Consider the following 23359-nt stretch of genomic DNA (forward strand, 5'->3'; position numbering starts at 1 on the left):
GCGGGCCCCGCCCTGGCCGCGGGGTCAGCGGGCAGCCCCGGTAACGCTGCGCTCGCAGCCGCCGGCAACAGGTTCCACTCCCGGCAGGGAGAGAGAAACTGGGGAAACCGATCCTCCGAGAGGCTTCAAATGCACCCAAATAGCAATAAGGACATTTGATTTTAAAAAAACCAAACAAAACCATAAAAACAACCCCCTCCCCGTCAAATTCTAAAATCCAAACCGAAACCAACCAATAAAAGGCAGCGCTGTGACATATTACCATACTATTATTATTGCAATTACCCCGGTCACACAGCAGGGCCACGTTGTCACGCTGCCCTGCCCCTCCCCAGCGGCCCCGAGCTGCAGCACAGGGGGAGCGCCGGCACCAAGCTGCTCTCCGTTTACGAGGCAAGGGAGCACCAGACACAGGGTCCTAACAGCGGAGTAAAACCGAACGAAGCTAAGGTCGACGTTCTATTAAGATAAGGTATTTACCTATCCTTTACTAAAGAAAAGCAGCGTTAATGACCTTTATTACGATAGTCCTGGACCAGATTCTAATGTCTGGCGACTAAGCCAGACAATTGAGGCTGTTCTTTTCATAGAATCAAATTGGTTTGGGTTGGAAGGGTTGGATCATCTCATTCCACTCCCCTGCCACGTGGAAGGACAAGGACCTTCCACTAGACTAGGTACTCAATGCCCTGTACAACCCCACCTTGAACACTTCCAGGGATGGGGCATCCACAACTGCTCTTAGGTACCATGTTGGAAACCTTATTTTAATTCTAAATTATGTTCTTCTGAACCCAAAACCTGGTGTAAATTAAGATGGAAAGTTGTCTTTTTGTAAAATAAATCATACCTTAAATCTAGTTTGTTAATATGATCCTGATCAACCATGAAAACTGTCAGGAAGCTGTAACCTAAGGAGTTCTAGGTTTCCAATACTTACCTATCTTCTGTTCAGAGCACTCAGTATTCACATTTCTTTTTTGGGGGGGTTAGGAAAGTTAAGCTTCCCTGTACATGAGAATAGTTACTTTCTGGATCTCCGTGCTGGCCTATTCTTAGTGTATCTTGGTCATTAATAGATACCTTTCACCGTGTCAGTTCTTTGAGTCACTTTTCTTTGAGTACAGTCTAGCAAACATTTGCTTTAGAATCCAGGCCCTGCCATTCACTTTGCTGAGGATCCTGCAGCTCAGTCATATTCCACCCACGATGCATAATCAAACTACACCACCACTCCATCACATTTCTGGTCAGCTCAGGGATACAGCTTCATCAAGCAGCTGTCTTTGCAAGCTGAACAGCTTTGCTTCCACAGGAGAGGGGAAAAACCAAGCAAACCAAACACACCCATCATCTAAGTCACATAACTTTCAAAGAAAAAAAAATTAAAAATCAAACTCTTTATTTTTGTTTAAAAAAATATGTATTTGCAGTCTTGTGCTAGTTATCATAGTTGTTACCAGTTTACATGGTTCCAAGAAGCGACACAGTGCTCCAGGTTAAATATTTAAGATAATTTAAGGTGTGAATGGCCACTTAATAATTTCTGGATTAGAAATGCTTTTCATCAGGGTGTGCAAAAAAAAAAAAAATTTGCAAGTTAGCAATGAATGCTGAAGTGGCATAGTTTAAGTAACATAATAGATACATTAAACTTTTGGTAGTAATTGTATAAAAAACAAAACAGTATTAAAATACATTATTTTCATAAAAATACTGTTGTGACACTTTATATCTAAATAAGACATTTTTAGAAAGATGGTATGAAATATTTGTTATACAAAAGCATATTCTTATAGCAGGATTATGTCACAAGATTTTAAAAATTCTGTCCAAGCACTTAAAAGCAGAGTGGTTTTTTTTTTTTTAATAACTGTAATCCACTTGACATATAAAAGTATACGCTGTATGTACACTATAGCATTTTTATGTTTACTCTACTTGAAACTGGTCGAAGTGGAATACTGCACCTGGAGCCGCTGAGTTCTTATATACCACTGAAACCTGTTCAAGAAGATAAAACATCCCATTCTTGTTGCTTAATATGCAAGAGGAAATTACTCTTTATGCATGTCTCCTGTATGCACATACTGAGAATAATTTCATGCTACAATCTTTTTTTGTCAGTCTGACCTGTTCAGAGGCTTTTTTCAGCTGAAGCCAACATTTTCTCTCTCCAGCCTCATCACCACCTCAAACACCTGACTGGGTAAGCCAAAAATAATAAAGGTTAAAATTATAACAGGAGCTTACTGGTATGATCTCCAACTGAAACAGATTGTGTATCAGCTAACTCTACCAAAATCACCGATTTTAAAATCCCAATTAGAACACCAAAGTGTTTATTTTCTGTGATGAATACTGCATGCTTACATTTACAAGAGTGATCCAGTTGAAATCCTGGATGCCAGCAGTTTAAAACCACAAATTAGTCTGTAACTACTTTAAGGCATGTAAAAGAGCACCCTGATAACTGACATTGAGTGGAAGAGACTTCCCTTCAGGAATTTTTTGTCACCTGCCTTCTCTTCTTTAAAGTTGCTAAATCCGTATTCTTTTGGAAAGATGGTAAGAAGGAGAAATGGATGAAGTTAAGAATGGAACAGACAATTTCAGTTGTTCCTGAAACAGTTTTAAAAGCCATGATTTACCAGTAAAACACCTCAATTATAAGGCATTCTGGCCAAATCACCAATATGACGGCTGGACTTAACCACTAGCTAAAAACTGAAAGTAAAAACCACAGAAAAATAATCAGATACTAAATCAACAGGACAGTACAGGATCAATATTGCCCTGAGTAGGACTGGGTATAGCAGCACCAATGGGAAAACATTCTGCAATGCCAGCACTGCACTGTAGTCCTATTGTGGCACAGCTTCATATGCCCACAGATTATTATTCTTTAAGAGCACTTATTTCAAATAGTATTAGACACAAGAATCCCTTTAGTTGCATTGGCATTGAAGTGGAAAAAACAGTGAGAATGATCCAGTGGGCTATACTATTAGTACAGTCCATTTGTAGTGTTAATGTACTGGTTTAGAGCTGTGTTCCAAACTTGGTAAGCCACTGTCCTCTGTGAGACTACTTGCCTTTTGGTTTTCTGCACCAAAAAAGCCCAGTAGAAATCATGTTGTGCCAGTTTTGAGCAAGATGTCCTGTAAGTCATCTGGCAGTGCCAGTATAATATCATGGATATGTGTCTGCAGCTTTTTCAGCGTGTCGGTTTTCACAGGAAGATGTTCTCTGTCAGCCTGCAACTGCAAAGGTACCAGAAAAACATGATTTGTACTAAAAATGCAAGTTTACCTTAAGAAATACCAAAGTAATGTATTAGAAAATCTGGAAAACTAATTCCTCATTTGCTGACTGAGTAGGAATTAGGACAACAGCAGGTTTCCTCAGCAACCACACAACAGTGAGAACAACACTGATTTGGACTTTCAGAAATAACAACAAAATTAGGTTTCCTTCTTCCCTGGGGATTCAGATCAGTCACAGAGTTCCAACTAATTAAAGAAACCCTAGCAATACAATGCTTCCAGCATAGCTGGATGATATTGGGAAGCCAAATAACTTTCCAGGCATGGCTGAAATTGACTGTTTTTGTTTTTAAAGCCTGAATGAATGATTGACTCTTTAAACTAAATGAAGAATATTTTCATTTGTGTACTTGCAAAACCAACTATATAGTGCTTTTATGTAGCTAAGTCATGTACAATTCAATTACTTACCAGTTTATTTTTTAACTTTAAGACAAGATCCACTGCTTCTACCTCAGTATGCTTCTGACACCAGAAAACCAAGTTCTAAAATACAAAAAGTTAGGCATTGAATTATTTATGGTTACATAAGTAATTTTCAAAGGAGGTCTATACCTAATGTTCAGAATGGGTATTTTTCTTATTCTTATGCCATTTGCCAACCTCATTTTACTCATGCACTGTCTTTACTGTGAACTGCAAAATCTGCTTTATTTGCATGTTTGCCCAGCACTTCACGTAACAGCAAACTTGCACACAAACACAATACAAATAAATTAAAGGGGGAAAAAATCCTGCCAAACAGGCTTAGTTTGAGAAAGAGCATCTACAATGCAAAATGGCAGTGAATGATTACCAAATCAGAACTGCCAGCACAATGCAGTATTAAAGTAGTTCAGGGCAGTGCTTACTGTTCCTAGGGCATCAAAGAGATCACAGTTGATAACTGGTAAGATACAATCAAGTGAATTCTCTTATGGAAGTTCTGCCCCCCTACCCCCTTACGACTCACCCATGAAAGACATTGGTTCACATACAAAGAAACATTTCTTTTGTGGATCAAAAGAAAAAAAACAATAAAGAGCAGAATCAGTAATAAATGTTTAACACATTTCCTTTTCTTTGATTAAGTTAATGTCAAATACAGTTGGATAGAATCTAAGTTGTATAACTGATCTGCAAATTATTTGGTCTGCTCTATTTGAATAATCTGTTTGGATTTGCTACATTTGGGAACTGACAATGCAAGGGATAAAACAAATTGCTTTTGACAAATAACCAGAGCGATTCTGTTTGTTTGTTTTAAAGCTGTGGTGTCGCCTTACTTTGGTTTTTTTTCTTCCTATTCCCTCTCTGGCTGTACAACATCTTCTCTTGCAATTCCTTTCTCTATCGCTTGTTCCAACTCAAATTATATTGATACCCCCTTTGGCTTCTTAATTACGTAATGCATCTTAAAACATCAGAATAGTTATGTGGCATTTTGTTACATATTAACAGACTTCACTTCTAAGCTTTCCATGGACCAGCTGTAGGCTTATTTACTAAATATATCTAATTAGCTGTCAATTAAAATATCAAATTTGCCGAATTTTTACCTTTAAAGTTCAAACTATATTGTAACTGAAAATATGTTGTCAAGAATGCCAAGGATGGAAGCTGAATAAAATAATATTGCCAAGTAAGAAGAAAAAGCTTTGTTGGGGGGGTGGGCGTGTGTACTTTAATTTAAAAGACACAACAAAAAGTACCACCTAAAGGTAGGTTTTACAAATGATGGCAGTTGTTATGACAAGTGACGTGTATTTCACATTGTTCTCTTGCTGTGTCACTTTAGCTTGTACTTGTTTAACAAAATCATGTTTTGCTAGATCAGGATTCACAAAACTGTCAACAATTTCATGCTCGACCTAGGAAAACAGGAGTAAAACTGACTTATGGGAGAATGTATTTTTACTACAGGATGATGGATATAATCGTAAGCACACAGTTTTCTAACCTCATTACAGAGTGCTTCTAAATGAAGGGCCTCTAACTTCTGTGTCATTTCTTTCTGCCGGCTCCTAAACCAACCATCAAAGTTTGGTGATTTCAAAAAATGCCTGGTAAAACACCAAAGAAAAAGACATTTTATATTTTAAGAACAATTAGGTAACAGTGTTTTCTACATCATCAAATATAATTATATTTGAGACTGAGTAAGATATTAGAACACTTTCTCTATATACTTTCAAAAAGATGTAATATTCTAAAGTAGAGATTATCAGGTGCTTCTACTAATTAAGACAAGGCTTGAGAAAAGAATGTAAAGAACATGTGTCTGAAACACAAAGATTAGGGAATTTTAGGATAAAAGAAATCATGGCTCAGCTTGAAATAGCCTAATTTTTACCTTTGTGTTTGATTGGAAGGAGGAATCAAGCTAGAATCAGAAATAAAACCACAAACAACACTAATCTACAGAAACCTGTAACATTAGCAGAGAGATTTACGCATGTAAAGTATGCTTAGCACTATCAATTTCTTTTAAAGCATATATTCTAAAAGAAAGCCTTATTCAAATCAATCCTGATTGCAAGTTTCCTCAGGAAAAAACAGCATTAATATTACTGATCTGTTTTAATCTATATAATTTTTTATGCTGATGAAAGAAATTACCTGTAAAGTCCTATCCAATCTCCTTTTAAACCTGAGGTGAGCTGTGGTCCTGCTTTTTCCAATGTCTTCATGAAGTCATCTTGGCTAAACTGCCTCAGCTGTGGTGGACTCTATGGAAAGGAAAAAAACAATTAGCAGACCTTAATTCACCTAATTACCAATTTCCAGCTCATTCAAATGATACTTCCTTACCTTCCAGGGTGATATGCATTTCTGCAAAGGCATTAGGCTTGCCACATAACGTTCCTGGGGAAAGGAAAGGTTGTTTGCATAACCAGTATTAAAGATACACAGTCCACGTTGTGTGTTTACCTATTGCTTGCGACCACAGCATTTTCTCTTCCCAGTGTTAGTACAGGGTGGGGTTGTGTGTATTTACCACACGAGAAGACAAGAAGGAGCTTATCTTATACAGACTGTATTTCCCAACTCCAGAACTTTTAAGACCGTAAAGTTCAAGGACATGAGGCAAAGAAGGACAGGAAGCAAATGCACACATACAATATCTATATCCTGAACTTAAGCCACTGGTAAATAATCCCTCTTTTCTTTGGGAACAGTCCACAGGTACCTTCATATCGTGGGTGATTCCAAACAGTAACCACACTTGGTATCAAGTGTTTGGAAGAGATTTTCCGAGTCCCTCACCCAAACATTAGAGTTAGAGCTAACTCACAGAAGACTGTCTGAGCTGTGGCCATCTCTGCTCTAGCAAGGCTTGGCACAGGCATGACCAGAGCCTCAAGGTGTCCGAGGCACAGGGACTGGACTGCCAAGTGTCAGGTGTGACAGCAGGAGGCAGCTGTGCCTCGCCAGCTGGGCCCAGTGCTGGACCCAGGCTTGATTTCAGGGGTACACTGGAGAGCTACTGGACTAAGGTTAACTCCAGAAAAACTACTCCTTCTTACTTAATGTAAAAACCCCATTAGTCTAAGAACTCACTAATGGAATAATGAAACTTTCTGTCAATTCCAAGAAATACCGCCGAAGTATCACACTCTGTGCTTCTGTAGGACGTTTCTGTTGTACTCCCTTAAAAAAAAAACCCAAAACAACAAAACACAGTCAGTCTGTTACTCCAAAGTATGTAGGTAGTTGTGATGGGTTTACTTTTTATGAACATTCATTATGAATCTGTATTCATTTGCCATATGCCAACACATAGAACTTCCTACTCCGAACCAAGGAAGGAAAGCAATAGCATCAAGTTCTTTTGTACAGATATTTGTCTTTGCAATTGCTGATCTTATTTTCACGTAAAGAAACTCAAGGAAAGAAATGCTTCTACAAAGAAGTGTTTGCAAATCAGTTAAAATCTGGAAGCTCTGATTCTTACACACCTCATGTGTGAGACTTTTAGACCAAAGAGACCAGAGCTGGGGTGGCAGAGGATGGAAAACCTCAACAGATTAACAGATAAAATACCTTTAATTCTCTAAATTATTAAACTAACTTATTGAGATCCACCATTCATATGGTTATAGAAGCTGCTAACAAGGCAGCAGCCCTTCTACAATAAGGGTGCATATACATCTATTTTGTTATGAACTGGGGCAAAGGAACTAGAATCCAGTTTCATTTTGATTACATAAAGTGCAGCCTTATACAAAACCACTGTACAAGAGTACACAAAACACACAAACCAGTTGCCATTAAGAAATTACCTAAACCATTACCTTTTGCAACTGCTTAACGATTTCTTCATCTTTGTTCAAGTATGGCTTGTAAGAGGTATAAACACCTAAAGAAAAAAAGCAGCATATAGCCAAAGGAAAACGAGGTATGCCTTTTAAAATGAAAACACTGGCAATTTAACTCTGAAGATATTACCAGGTTTGGAGTCCAAAGTTTTTAGGTTCTTCAGTTTTTTCACTTTCACCTGCTTTGGAACTTCACCTGCCAAAACACATAAAGCCACCTTATTTGAAGACCATCTAATACTGTAAGAAACATTAGAAACATTGACAAGAATCCAAGTACATATCCAGAAACACCCAGCAAACACATGAATAACAGCAAATAGACTTTTCACTTCATATAAACATTCCTTGTTGAAAAGAAAAAAAACCTCAAATACCTGAAAATCAACAAAAACCCGAACAAGTAAAAAGTGAACCAAAAAAACCCCACAAACAAAATCAGCCAAAGGATGACCTTCTGAATCCAAGCAGCCAATTAACATATGGATATATAACAGAGAATAATTATTTTCTTAATTTCACATTTTTATTCCATTTTCCTTTGTTCCCCTTAGAGTAAATGCTTTTGGGAACAAATCTTTGGTACCTTGGCACAATTAAAAGCTGTATAGAAGAAAATAAAATAGTACCCATGGATTAAGTATTATAAGAAAATGAATTTACGTCCCCTTTGTCATAGGCCATATTAAAGGCTTTTGTTTTGTTTTCCCAATTTATCCTGCTCCAACCAGGAGACCCTAACCCCTGTCAGTCTTGCAACCTCAGCAGAACCTTCCTCCTAAATCTATTTTGGATGTTCGACTTTAGAAACAGTAGCAGTTAAATTGTTCTTGAAACTGCAGAGTGGGGGGAAAACGAAGAAAAAAATCCCCAACAAAAATAATCAGAACCCGTTCTTTGTCCCTAAAGAAATAAAATATAAATTTTTAATGACAGGTCTTACAGACACATCTCTAGAACTTCCTGACTACGCATTTCCCATAGCTACATCAAAACTAGAGTTTCATACTTGAAACTATGTATCAGATTTGAAGGCTACCTGCTAACATGGCTTTTCAAAGGTTAATTAAGCTTCCACTTTCCAAACATTAGCAACACAGCAGCAAAGTAACTCTTCCCCACACCACCCTAACCTCCCACAGGTATTCTGACATAGATGGACATGGTATTTTAAAGTAAAGCAAAACCTTGCCTAATTATATTGAACACGGTACGTAATCCTTAATTAATTCAGTGTACTCAGAAGTTAAAATCAACTCATACTACAAAAATTAAATGTTTGGTGTTTTATCTTAATTGCGTATTTATGCATTCCCACTGTCAGAACAGCATAGTGAACCTGTAGCAGCAAACAGCTTCATTCAAGAATTTCATACAAAAATTAGAGTGGTGACAACTGACGTATTATCCAGACATTACATGAAAATTCTATTCAATCATGTAAGGAAATCATCCAGACTGAACAATTAATAATAATTGGAATACTGCCAGATTAGAAATATATTATCAAAATATTGTTAACAATTTTTTATTTTACCGTAAGGTTCAAATGTCACTTTCACAACTTGTGCTATGTTCTGTGCTGGCTGTGACTGATTTATTACACTCTGCTCACACTAAAATTAACATCAGTCACATATTATGTCTCATTTTAAAACCTTATTGGTAGAGATACAAAATCAGGACTCTGTGAAAGGTAGAGCATTATTACTAGTGAGTATTACTTACCTTTTACATTTAAGATACATAGATTTAAAAGGACAAGACATAGAGCAGTCAAGATTCTAACTTCACTTTACAGATTTACACGCATGAAAATTTAGTTAGCATTAAACTAAATAAATGGAACATAATTACATATGTCTGTAAATAAATAAGCGCACAGTTAAATCCCTTGGCACAGCACTGTAAAAAATACTTCTATTTTACCTGGAAGTTTGATATCTCCAATTCGGATAATGTGAGGCCAGTGCTGAAGTGTTTTAGCAAAAAAGGGATTTGTCACCCCTAGAATGACAGATGGCCTAGAAAAATAATGACCATGTTTAAAATACGACAGGAAGACCTTCCGCCTTAACAAATACAAAAGGTCAGATTAAATTCTTAACTTGAAATTATTTTCCTTTGATATTTAAGAGTTACACTTTAAATTGCACATAAGAGCACAAATGTTTATCAAAGTTTCAATGTTTCAGAAAATAAGACAGAGGCATCTTAAAGAAGAAACAACAGTGAAGAATAAAAATGACATCATCTGCTTAGACTTGCCTAAATTCTGCCCACTTGCAATGGTGAGAACAGCTCGTTATCTGTTATTGAGGGTTTGTGATGTATTGGTTTTATGTTTGGTTTTTTTATGAGCAGGAATCTGACCCATATTTCAAAGACAAATTGCTACTTTTCAATGTTTGATTATAACAAACTCTCAGTACTTGAACGTGCATGTCATTAAGAAAATGAGACACTTAATATCCCACTTGCTTTAAGCAGCAGTTACCAAGTGATGTAGCACAAGCACATTAAGAGCACTGTGCTCCAGCTCACACTCTGCCAGATTTTTCTGCCTGCTCTGTGCTTGGCATCTGGCTTGAGGGGTGCACAGGGGCACAAAGGGAACAAGAGGCAGTAAGAGCACAGTGCTGCTGCTACAGCAAAGGCCTGCAAAATTTGGGATCTATAGCACTGATATGATGAGATATGAACATGTTTTTCAACATAATGGTCACCATCCATTTTACAGTCAAACATCAGCTAAGGAATAGCACTGTCTCACTGAAACTGCCATCTTAAAAATAGGTTATCATCATTTTGTTAGACTGATCTTAAAAATCCCAAAATTTAACACTTTCTGCACAGTACCTGTAAGTTTCCCTGCTCCCCTCTTACTAGGAGAATAAAATACATAGAATCAGCATCATTTAAGTTCTTCACCTTCTTAGAGCCATGGTTTTAAAAACCTATTTCCAATCTTTCCAACTTTTTGTTTTCCATAAGAAAGTCAGGGCAATTTCCGCGCTATTTCAAGTACTAATCCGTGTAGTGACCAACCTTTCTATTTTGCTACAGAAGAGTGGATGGAATTTTGAAACATGGGTTACTAAAGTTTAACCAAATTCTTCCTGGAATGTTTTCTTAGCAACTAAATTACATACTGCATCACCATTCTCATGGAACACAATCTAAAACATATTGCCTACGTTTATGTGTTTCTCCACTGCTCTATCTCTGGCAATACATCCGTTGTGAGGAAAACTGCAATAAAAAACCAACAAAGCAAACAAAAAATCCAAATCAACAACCTCTGCCTGTTCTACCATTAGAAGAAATTTATCTATTAAAAAATAAGTGAACCTAACATATGCATTCCATTCCCAAATCAAGCTGCATTTAAATAAAATATATCAAGAAATACTGGAGGTGTATGCTCTCAAAATAAGAGCAGGATTTTAAAATAATAAAGGGGGAAAAAACCATTTCCTTAAAGCAGTTTCGAACATCACTGGTTTTGGACATTCACACTTAAAAAAATAAGCTTAATTTCTGACTTACTTACATTAATAACCTAATAAATTTAGTGAAGAAATATTTGATTTTTAAATTGTCTCAACTAGAGCACCAACTGACTTAGCTTTATAAAATAGCTGTATGGATGTTGAATTCTACAAGTCACTTCATCTAGCAGTTAATTAAAAATTAAAACAATTACAGCAGAATTTCCCAAGGAGTTACCCTGGAGCTGGTGCTGCACAGACAAACCCTTATGGAAAAGCAGGAATTTTTCTGGTTTCACACTTGCAGTTTGACTTATTCTGTAGAGAAGTATCCTATGAAAGTCAAGCCTAGTTTAATTATGGCATTGTTTTGTAACTTCTTAGTCATATCTAACTGGGATAAAAACTTAAATCAGCTAATTACTGCACTCTGCAAGATAAATCTTACCCAAAAAAAAAAAAAAAAAAGTCTAAACCTAATTCTCTGATGATAGAAATCCAGAGTAGTTAAACAGTATTTTAATAGAAATGTATGGTTACAAGTGGCTTTGAGCAACATCTTTTCCAGAGAGTTTGATTTACTTACGGGGCTTGTGTGCGAGTTGTGTATTCTTTGAATTCACTGTCGTGGATGGTGAAGTATGGCCTGAAATCACTGCAGTACTTCAATGGGGAAATACAGCTGCAAGGTACAAGAAGGATCAGCTGGTTTATGTATTCAGTGCAAACTTTCATGAAAGACACAAGCAAATCTAAAATTTGTAATGCTTTGTCACACAGAGCAAATCAAGGTCCACTCAGCTAGAATCTTACATCGACTCCCTCAGGTATAGTTAGAAAGCTCTACTGCATTTACCTAACAAGGGCCAACACAGTTTCTGAAGACTCTGCTGGTGATGGTGCCATCACAACAAGTGGTTCTCCCAGCAGCACCAGCTCCCAAAGCATCTGAATGTGAAAGAACACCGGACAGAAACACCTAAAAACACACGGGGGCATTTTAATACATTTGACATCATAAAATACATATTTCTTCTGATTAATAAAGGCATAAAAAAGAAGTTTGTGGTAGTATTTTATTAGTAATTTGAAAAACATAAAATACTCTTGTAAAATGGAACATTTAATGAACTTGCTTATTTATTGCAGTGCCAACACTGATAAATGTTAGCTTACAAGCCACAAGATGTGTGAAGTAACTGCCATAAATCAAAAAACATGTGGGAGTTCACAGCTAGGAATTAAGCAGTCCAAACTCCTACCTGAAAAGATCTACTTCATGAACAGTCGGTAAAGCCATGGAGATCTGAGCTTCTGCCTAAAAGACATCGCAATGCTTGGTTTTTAGTCATCAGAACACCTAGGTATTAAATGAAATGGTTTCCCTTAAATGCTTACAGACAGTAGACAGTATATAGTCTATTTATTATGTACTGCTGCAGTATATAGTGTATTATTTCCACAACTACCTTTGTGTTCTATAAGTAAGACATCTCCCAAGACACCCCCCCCCCCTTACAGGCATGTAGCTTTCAGTCCAGAAAATATATAAAATACTGAAGCTGTTTCAAACAACTGCACACAAAGACACACACAGATTTGTTTATTAAACATCTTTCATGGCTAAAGACTTAATTCTGGATTCATCCTCAAAATAATCCAAACTATCCAAACATTAAAAGAATGTTCAGATTAATAATTTTGTCAGCCAACTATCTTCTTCCAGGACCTGGATATCTCTCCCTGCTCAGGGTAACTGGGTTAGAATATCCTTTCTATGAAGAATCCAGATCTGGACTACTCCATTCAAAGTTTCAAAGATTCTGCATTTCATTATCATCATAGTATACGATGATTTGCTACCAATCTTTTCTAACAAGTTAAAAGAATGAAAGTTAAAAGAATGAAAGCAGATCTTTAGCTTTGTCTGGGGCTATATATAATATCAGCATCTAATCACTACCTGGTGCATATTCTGTACTATCGGTGTTGTTCCAGGCTTGTCACGATATGTTGGAATCCGCAACTTGGAAAGAAAAAGAAAGATTTATTTTCCCTTGTATTGAATCCAGCAGACACTTACAATGCTGACTTAGAGACAATCTGTAATACTTCAAGAGGATATACTGCAGCATGATGCTTATTTGCTCTACAGAACTTCCACCTACAGAATTTCCAATTGCAAATTGAATAACAATATGAAAATAATACTCCGGTTTAAAAAGAGACTATTGGTAAAGTAAGTCAAAACTGTTACTGTAATTTCAATAAAAATACCCCTAAATGTTGGAAAGAATGATCTGAAATAAGGTCTTGAGGGTTTAAGATGGTACAGAATTACCTTTAGAAAAAATTCCCTCCTAAAAACATCAAGATATTCTGGCGAGTGAGACAGAATCCAAATAGTCTGAACATAAGTATACTTCGACCTCACAGTTTGCATCTGTAAGTCTTGAGTACTACAAATTTAATCATACTGGAAGCTGGTATGCACAAATGGATATCATTTATACACAACACTTAAAACAGCTCAAGCAGTGTAAAAACCCAGGGACAATATCACTGGGCAGCAAATTACGGCTTTACTCAGTTTAGGAATGCAATTTCAGTTCTCATGGGTAAGAATTATTGATGAGATAAATGCAGGCAATACCCAAACAAGACATATCTGACACTCCTCATCACTCAACACCATTTTATTAAATTTCTGCTTTTAGAACAGCTTCAGAAACTTCTTTCTCTCCCTGGTGATGCACACATGTCTTTCCATAAACTTGAGAGTACCTGCCGAGAAGGTACTTCTGGCTGTAACCTCTGATTTAATCAAATCCATTTAATTGTATTTCATTTGAATTATGAAATTAATGCGACTACGAGAGGTCCAGTTCTTAACTGCTGTTTAAATTCTACAGTTCTTCCCTATGTGCTAGATACAACTTCTTGAATAACTTTCTTCAGACATATTTCACTGCCATTCAAAAATATAAACAGCACAAGCAATTATTTCTGGTGTGTGGGACAAAAAAGATTTTTACTTGTCAACTTTCAGGAATGAGAATGATTTCCATCAATATATTTAATTTGCTTGACTGGAATTTAACTCTCAGTATTTTCAAGTGTTACTTTATGTTTAATTTGACAAATATAATTAGCACTAAATTCTCCTAGAATGCAAATTCCAGAGGGATAATACAGACACTGCAATTAATAGTTGTATTGAAACATCACTTTTTAGTAGCTACTAAAATTAAATATTAACCTAAGCACTATAAAAGATCCTGCCCTCCTCCCACCAATCAAAGCACCTGATCAAGACCTCCCAGACCTTCACTCTGAGTGCTGCTAACACCTCTACTCCTGTTTGGAGGAACAGGACAATGAAAATAAGTCACAAGGCAGTGAGGAACTGTACAGTAAAAGGTGTGCACCCTCAGAAAAGACAAGGGCAGGAGTCCTTACCTTCATAATAACACCCATAATAGGCAACTGCAGAACTTTCCCTGCAACTGGTGGTGGCCAACGATCAATGTCACTACAAACTGAAAGAAAAATACAACAGTTTCTGCAAATTATAAACCATGATCACAGAGTCACCTTTGTGCACACTGCAACTTTCAATTAGTGCAAATAGTCCACAGCAGTTCTGCTTGTCTCTTGATCACACTAAACAAGTTTTACAGCCCTTTGGCCATTACGTATTATTCCACTAGAACTATAAAGATTTTCATTTCAAGAAAACAGTGTTCTCTGGTCTTCCATTTTTTGTAGGAACAAGGCTTACAATTTGTTGAAGAAATGTTATCTGAGAAACCATGGAAGTACATACTAAAAAAATTTGAAAACAACCCTCCATTTATGTATATTGGCTACTGCAGAACCAATAAACACCAGCAGTTAAGGAAAAAGCTGGGGTTTGTAGCTTGGCTAGAAAGTTTCCAAGCATTTGCTTGTAAATCATTATGAATATAACACATAATTCTCATCGTTTCTGTAGAGCTTATATTGCTCATAATGTAACTTCTCAAGAAAACAGATGATTGAAAAATGCAATTCTTTCATAGTTTACACAAATTTGCTCAGTAAAAACAAAAAACATGAAAGTTGCATGGGACAGGCACAGTACACAAAACAGTGCTCTTCCAGGCAAAGAGCAAATAACTTTTCTACTTGTCCTTCCCCAGCTCTTTCAGCTCCGCAGTAAGGCTGAGGCACCTGTTACCAGTGCTGCTTTGTCACTTTTTCCATTTAGTCAAAAACAAACAAATCACACACACACAAAAAACCAAACCTCAAGCAAGACGACATTTGTACAGTTGCTTAGCAAAACTTGTCAGACTGCCCAGAAGAACTTAGGGGGTGAAGAGTGCAAACTAAGGATTGCCATCAGCTCCAGCTGCCACGTGCCCAACAGCTGGTTCTGAAACACTCAACCCTAGATGTGTTTCAGGAGGAACCTCCAACTCTCCCAGGGAAGATCCAGAATTCAATTAGCTCTGTTCAATGATCTAGAAGTCAAGCCAGTTTGCTAAAATTTCAACCCTCTACCCTGCAAGAAGACAAAATCACAAACTAGAACACGACAGTGTTGGTTATTTCTCCAGAAGTATCATGTGATAGTGTAAGAGCTCAACATTACAGGACCACTACCTGCTTCCAGGAAAGCTTCACTTTTTTCAAAATACTCTGGTGCTATTTGCTTAAGCATGGTACGAAAGAGATGGACATAAGGCAGCTTGCTGATGAGGACCAGCGACTGGAATAAAGAGTAACAAAACAGAATTGCAAGTCAACACTTTACCTCAGTTTCTACTGCACCTGTTACCCTCAAACAACACCAAGTGAGACTTTTCTCACACACGGCACACATGCAAGCCAACCACACATCTGTCTACAGGTAAGCTGCAAACAACTCCCAAAACTTCCCAACTTTTTGTTTTTAAACACAAACACAAAACTATCTCTTCTGACAGCAGAGCACAAACATAGCATAGCTGATGTAAAATTAGACCAATTCACTATAAATTAGCAACTAATTTAGTTAGAGAGCAACACAGTTTTCCTCTTTCTCTACAGTCACTAAATGAAATTAATTTCCAAATTAATATTTTCCTAAAAGAACTGGAATTACCTTCTGAAAATAGCCTCTTTTTAATGATTTGTCTCGAACTTGTCTGAAATACACATAGCCATAGTAATATGCTGAATCTTTCTGCAAAAGAAAGGAAAGAATTCAATACAACCACCTGTTACTGCCATCCTTTTTGAAGCATTCAACATACAGATTAAAAGCCTATGCCCCTGCGACCTCCAAAGTTGATCAGATATAATAAACTGGAAGGATTACTGTGTTTATTAGCATCATCTTTTTTAGTAAGTACTTCAAAGAGAAAACATCAGCATGGGGAAACAGCTTTCTGGCTTTATTATTTTCATATCTACATTCTCCTGACACACTGTAAAATCAAAAATAGAAATAATTTCTTGAGGAATAAATCAACTTTTATAATTCTAGAAAGCAGCACTAGAAAGATTTTAGCAGTTAAAAACCTTAAAGCCCTGACTTGGAGCTAAAACCTAGTCTTTCAATGTATTAGTTTCACAAAAGGTTCTTGGAATATAAAGGAAGTAGGTTCTCACATTTCAAAGACAAGACATCAGCTACATCCTTCCTACAAACAGGAATTCAAGTATTTGCCACATAAACAGAATTAAATTGAGTTTGAGACTCAGGCTCCCAGAGGCTTCAGTATTCCCTATGGACGTGATGAGAACAACTTTTGGCCACTACCTCTTTTAGGTAACTGGTCCATCTTCAAAAAGTGAAAGGGTGGAAACTGAGATAGCCCAAGTTGCTTGGAATTTTTAAAATTAAGTTATAAAGAATTTCATATTTCCACAACAGTAATGGATCTTACAATTTGATCTACAGGTTTGTAGTCAATAATGAAATAGATCTGGGCTTCAATTTAATTCCCTGTAATCCGAAATCCACACTAATAAAACAAGGAATAGCTTATGAAACTTATTATTATTATTATTATTATACCATGCTACAACAAACATGTGTTTTGACTTTCAGGACATCCAGTTGAGAGATTTTTCTTTTCAAATGTTATATTTAAAGGTGAGGACCCACAAATTAACATTACCCAAAAGAAATTTAACTTCATTTTTTCTCATTTCCAACCTTTAAGTAAACTGGTAGATCTCTATCCAATTGGTCCAGAAAACAACACAAAGAGACCTTCCTTCCAGGAGACCGTCGGAATCTAAAACAAAATTGTGTGTCCCCAAGACAACCTACATGTGAGAAGAGATAACAAACACAGTATTCTGAGTTTGAGCCTTGTTTAACATGAGCACATGCTTACAGCCAAAGAGGTATCTGAGTTTTGGTTCATTTATCTTGCATTGCTCTTGTGAACATTTATATATTTATAAGTGAAAAATTTGTCATCTTTGGCAACAGTAAATATACTGTCTGCAACAAGGAAAAAAAATTCACTGCCTCACAGTGACAATCATGTCCTCAAACAGGTCAAATGGCTGTTCTCCTACTGGCATTACCCATTTCATTGGCATGCCTGTATAGTTTTGATCATTTCAGCCACATCATTCCTCTGCTACATGGCTGCACTTTGCCTCTTTTTTTGACTCCCTACAGTTCACACAGAAATCACACTGTAGGAGTGCATTATGCCAACCTGTAACTCCACAGACAGGTCTAGGATTCATCACTTTGAAAGCTGCAAAGCTAATTTCTGAAAACTGAGTGAAATTGAGTACGACTTCCCAGTAATATCCCAGAGGAGTGAAGCTTTCCTTCATTTCTATCAAAATTAATTTCTTAAAGAAAAACAAAACTAATTCTCCAGGGAACTGTTTCACCAGACTTTAAAGTTCCATTCATCTTCTCTTTCAGTCCCACACATTCCACTACAGCAAGCACAGACAGCCCAACCCCTCAGTCAGATGTGCAGAGTTAACACTGACACGCCCAGAGCACCCAGGGCTGAGTCTCAGAACCCTTGAAGCTGCAATCAGAAACCCTCACTGCACCAAGACAAAACCAAAAGTAGCTAACCAAACATGGTGCGATGGGACCAATGATTCAATTCCAACAGGTAACTGCTAGTGCTCAGCAATACAGATGCAACAAGAAAAAACACAGCACATGCCAACGACACAACACTAAATATTTGATTCGACTTTTCAAAGCGTTCTCCCTTCATCCAAATGAAAAAAAACCCCTCACAAACTATTATAAAAACCTACACACAGAAGACCTAAATTACCCTTAATCATTAATATGCTGAAATAACATTCAGAATGCGATGTCTTCTTATTTAACAAGCTCTTCCAGAAAAGATTGGTAAATGTCTATTTTTTTTCAATTTTCCATGCAGAGAAAGTTAAAGCATTATTTTAAAGATAACTGTACTGTAAAATTCAGCTTAAAACCACAAGTGTAGTAGCTGATTAAATCAATGTTCTTCTCTAAATTCACAGCCACAAGTACTGGAATAATATCTCTTTGTAGTAATAAGAGAAAAAAGTTGAATTAACCTTTCGAGCCATGAAAGTCTGGGATGGACTGACCTTGAATTCAGCTGCAAGCCAACAACTTCCTTCACTGTCGTATTACATAAAGCTTTTCTTTTTATGTTAAGGCCTATGATGAAAAAATGAATCCTAACAGATAGGATACACTTCCAGCCTTGTGGAAGGCAGGTTTTACACAGGTTATTCCCCCTACATCATTTGAAACTTAAGCCTACCAAGAATGACCAAGAACAAACAGATCTTAATAGGGACATTATAAAAAGCAAAAAAGTGGAATTTTTCCCTGCTGAAAGCAAAACCTCCTTACATATACCTATTCTGCCTGAAGCAACTTTACTACACTCTTATTTGAAAAAACACACCAAAAATTTTTTTAAAAAACACATGATTTTGTACTTTCAAGACACCTTTTAAAGACTGAAGATATTTATAACCATTAACAATGAGAGTAATTAAAAGATACAGTTAACTCATACTTCACTAACAGAAAGAAGCTGTGCCTCTATTTACATAGAGAATAGCAAGAACAGGAAAAATATATTAATTTTAGTGACATTTAGACAAAGGAGAAAAACTAGCCAAAAGACTTTGTAAAATTACATAAGAGAGAGCTCACACCCATTAAAAGCCCACATCTGCATCACCCCCATCCGAGCTGTCATACTGCAGAGCATTCAAAAGCACAGAGTCAATGCAGTTACAGGCACAGTGCTGATCCTGCATGTTTTGGCTTTTGTACAGAAATAAATGTGAAAGGAAGCGTCTGAACTTCTGCCATTGCTTTTTGCAGGTGGTCCAACCCATCAGCCACATGTCCCAATTTCTCTTTGGCAGCAGAAGAGCAGAAGTTTAGAACCAAGAATAATTTAACAAGCAGGACCACACACAGCTACAGGCACAACAAGAATGGAGAAAATAGCTGAGGTTTTCCCTTCACAACTGTTTTTTCAAAATGCTTTTGAATTTAAAAGTCAGTTTCACTGTTACAAACTTAGAAAATATATATTTAGTCCTTTAAGAGAAGAGGGTTCCATATACTTCCATCTGCTTTATTAAGTCCTTTAAATTCCATGCCTACTCTCCTCTCTACAGTGACAAAACTATTATTTTGTTCAAAGACCAAGATTAAGATGTTAATTCTTTAGTTGCTGAGTATTCTGAAAACGTCTGCACAAATATCATCTGGAAGGTCTCACACACTTACATAAACCAGAGAAGAATCCTCAGACCTCACTGCAATGCAGACAGTTGCAGTTTTATATTTAACCTCAGCTGCAACATTTCTGTATTGCAATATTAATTAAGATGTATAAATACGTATTTGATCTAAAGCCCAGAATACATCCCGACAAATTCTTTTTAAACATGGTTTGGCCCAACAACAGACAACTACAGGGTGAAGAAAGCACTTACCCGAATTAGAATCTGGAAAAGACAAATAGCAAATATTGGTTTTCTAAAAGGTAGGGAAAAGAAAAGAGAGCTGTTATATCTCCTGAGATATATTATATTTATATATTTCCTAAGCTAAAACCAAATGATATACAGCAACTATGACTTACCTCTTTATCAGTGAGTTTGGAATGTGGAGGATATATCACCTACAAGAAAAAAACAGTATTATTTTATTTGAAAATAAGCTGGGTATAAGCAGTAAGTTTCCATCAAATATTTTAACAATACAACCCTCAAACACCTTCCCAGCTTTAGGATATTTGCAATTGTAAGCTATTAATATTATGTCTCAGTTCTTATCTTCATATGTTTTTAAGTTTTCTTGATCACCCATGTTTACAAGGTATTTTGGATGCCAGTTAGAGACCACACACGTTCATTTAAAGAATTATTTTCAGAGTGTATGTTCGGAGTACTTGAGATTTTTGGTGCAAAAGGTCTCAAAGGAGAGCAAGATTACATCTTTTAGATTTACCTTGTACATGCAAAATGCAGTAGATGACTACATTTAAAGCACATTATTGTCTGATATCTGTTGCAATCAAAAATTAGGCTGGAGTAACCAAAATTCAACCACAAAACACGATCTGTATTATTACGAGCTCTTGAAGGATGAACACTAGTCCCTAATGACAACTGTGAAAGCTCAAGGAATAAACTCAGAGTCACGGCTTTTTGTACTTACAGAAAAAATAGATCATGTAGTAAGTTTTTACAGCACAGAAATCAAAAACCGTGCAACACAACCTAAGAAGTGAAAGCACCATTATTTCGAAAAAGAGGATGTGCGAAATCAGCGGTTATGCAAGCAAGTGGGAACAGAATATACAGGAAAGAGGACAAACCTCAGACACCTAAATTTCACCTAAAAAAAGGTCCTCAAAACAATCCACAGCCCACTCCAAACCTCCTGAAATGGGTGGCTAGCTTATAAGCCGAGGAAATTTGACATAAATTCCAGGATTATGTTTCAAAGAAGGTTTCAGGACTTCCAAAGATGGGACCTAGCCGAAGAGCAGAAGTTCAATGCAGGAACAGTAGCTTCATGGAGAGTCCTCACCTGACCACACAGCTAACATCCTATTAGCTCATTTAATCTTGTTCTACTCAATGTACGCACATGTATCTCCTGGTAAGATAACACTATCCTACTCTATAGAAAACAACAGATATCCCCAATGGCTGACCTCTGACTAAGCACCTTTCTGTCCTCCAGCCATAAAATCTTCAGGGCATTTTTTCCCCTCAGTCTCCTATCAGATGATGTCCAGCTGTGTAAGACATTATTAGCACAACTGAAGCTGAAAGCATATACAAGTGGAACACCTGCATTCCGCATGTGGTAAACCCATCACCATCTCTTTTCCAACTCTTAATACTTCCCTTTGCTATCTTATGCTAAGCAGCTGTACACCGAATATTACTCTTTCAGTAGCTGAATGATGCTGAAATTATCCACATTTAGTCAAAAGATTAGCATACAGACTTGAATTCATACTCATTCTCCTCACTAGCAGGTGTTTCTTCCCAGAATTCCTATATAAACTAAAGCAAATTATTCTTCCTGCAGCTACGTACTGGAAAAAACAAACAATAAAACAAAAAACCCAAACAAAACAAAAAAAAACAGGCCTTAGTTCTGAGTTCCGTAGACATTTTAAGTCTCATTTTATGCACCCCGTTAAATTAACATGAGTATCAGCTCAGAAGTCTGCAGCCAGGACAGAGCTCAGAGCCACTGAGCACAACAGCTGCCCAGGTCACAGATTATACAGAAACGCTTATACAGAAGCACTTGTCTTTGTTGTTAACACCACCTCGTAACATCCAGGGAAGAGAACTCAGATAATTATCACAGTATGCTGTTTTTCTGCATTTCTCTGTGGCCAACAGTTATGTATTTTACATATTATAATAGCTTGACTGGGTGAATTTTAGGCCAGTCTGCCATGCATTTATGCTGGCACCCTTTTAAGGCAAGAGAAAGAAAAACACACTTTCCCTAAAGGCCAATAGTTTGCTGCACAGTCACATGGTGAACAGGGCGAAACAGGATGCGAAAGTGGTCCGAACGCTAATTCTTCTCTCCATTTCCCAGCAGCGTGAGCTCCCCGAGCACTCCCAAAGCCGTGCCACAGCTATCCCCGCCTGTTGCACACAGGGCACAGCTGGGAGTCGCAGCCGTAGCTGTGACACTGTCACGGGCCGGCATCCAGCTTGTGCTGAAGGAAAACGCGTCAAATCCGTGGAGTACCTTTCCACACACCGCAGCGACCTGGAGAACGCTGTTAATTATGAGGACCACTCACATTCCCCTTATTATCCCACTTTTTAACACCTAGATGCCATAGAAATCAGCGCTGTTTGTATGCAAAGAAAGCACACGAAGCGCTTCATACAAATCTCGGGACGTGATGCAAACCATTTAAGAGCGCCCACTGAGAGCACAAGCAGCACCATGAGAAGAGCTGCCCGAAAACCAGCAGCCTCACCCGGGACAGCCGAGCGGGTTCCCCAGGGCGCTGCCCCGCTCGCCGCTCTGGGGCCCGGCACAACCACGTTTCCTCAAGCACGGCCGAGCTTTCCCCGCCTCTGTGCAACACCGGGACCAGAGGAAGCGCCCGATTCCGGCGGGGCCCCGGCGTAGCCCGCAGGCCGCGGGGCGAGCGGTGCCCCCCGCCGCACGTACCTCCACGGCCTGGCCCAGCTCCAGGTCGAAGCCCACCACGCATACACAGTGCAGCCAGGCTGAGAAGCGGTCCCAGGGCAGCAGCGACAGGCACTGGTCGGGACTCTCCGGCTCCGCAGGCTCTGCATCCTCCGCAGCCGCCTCGGCACCGCCCGGCTCCGGGCCCCGCTCCCGCCGCGACATGGCCCCGACCCCGGCCCCGCCGCGCCGGGTCAGGTGACTCGCGTCGCCCCGCCCGCTCCCCCCGGAGCCGCTCGCAGTGGGAGGGGCCAAGCGGGCACCGGGGGAGGCCAAACCATTCCTGCGGGGAGGGGGGGGGGCGGTAGGGAGGCAGCGCCTCCCCGCGGCCCGCCAGGCAAGGGCTGCGGTGCGGCCGGCCCCGCGCGGCCCCTCCGAACGGGCACCGGGCGGGCGGCGCTGCTCGGGCGGGGCAAGCGGCTGCTCTGCCGGCGCCGCACACACCGCACCCGGCCCGGGGAGCCCGCCGGGGGAACTCTGCAGGCCGCGGATCAATCGGCTTTCTTTTCCTCTTCGACG

At 38.4% G+C, this 23359-nt stretch overlaps 1 protein-coding gene across 1 annotated transcript; it reads right to left on the minus strand.

Annotated features, from left to right (window-relative positions):
* Positions 1 to 1400: 1400 nt before the first annotated feature.
* DENND6A (DENN domain containing 6A) lies at positions 1401 to 23121 on the minus strand. Its single transcript, XM_066195164.1, is given in 21 exon segments — positions 1401 to 3263; positions 3738 to 3812; positions 5266 to 5368; positions 5925 to 6034; positions 6117 to 6170; positions 6867 to 6956; positions 7601 to 7665; positions 7755 to 7820; positions 9554 to 9648; positions 11702 to 11797; positions 11972 to 12094; positions 12378 to 12433; positions 13079 to 13141; positions 14575 to 14654; positions 15763 to 15868; positions 16244 to 16324; positions 17303 to 17415; positions 20092 to 20134; positions 20241 to 20279; positions 22823 to 23106; positions 23109 to 23121. Coding segments are annotated over 21 exon segments (1887 nt in total). The 3' UTR covers positions 1401 to 3131.
* Between the last annotated feature and the right edge of the window lie 238 nt (positions 23122 to 23359).

The sequence above is a fragment of the Chamaea fasciata genome, unplaced genomic scaffold, assembly GCF_029207755.1.
Source record: "Chamaea fasciata isolate MVZ Bird 193981 ecotype frontalis unplaced genomic scaffold, bChaFas1.0.hap1 SCAF_13, whole genome shotgun sequence".
In the NCBI taxonomy this organism is placed as follows: domain Eukaryota; kingdom Metazoa; phylum Chordata; class Aves; order Passeriformes; family Sylviidae; genus Chamaea; species Chamaea fasciata.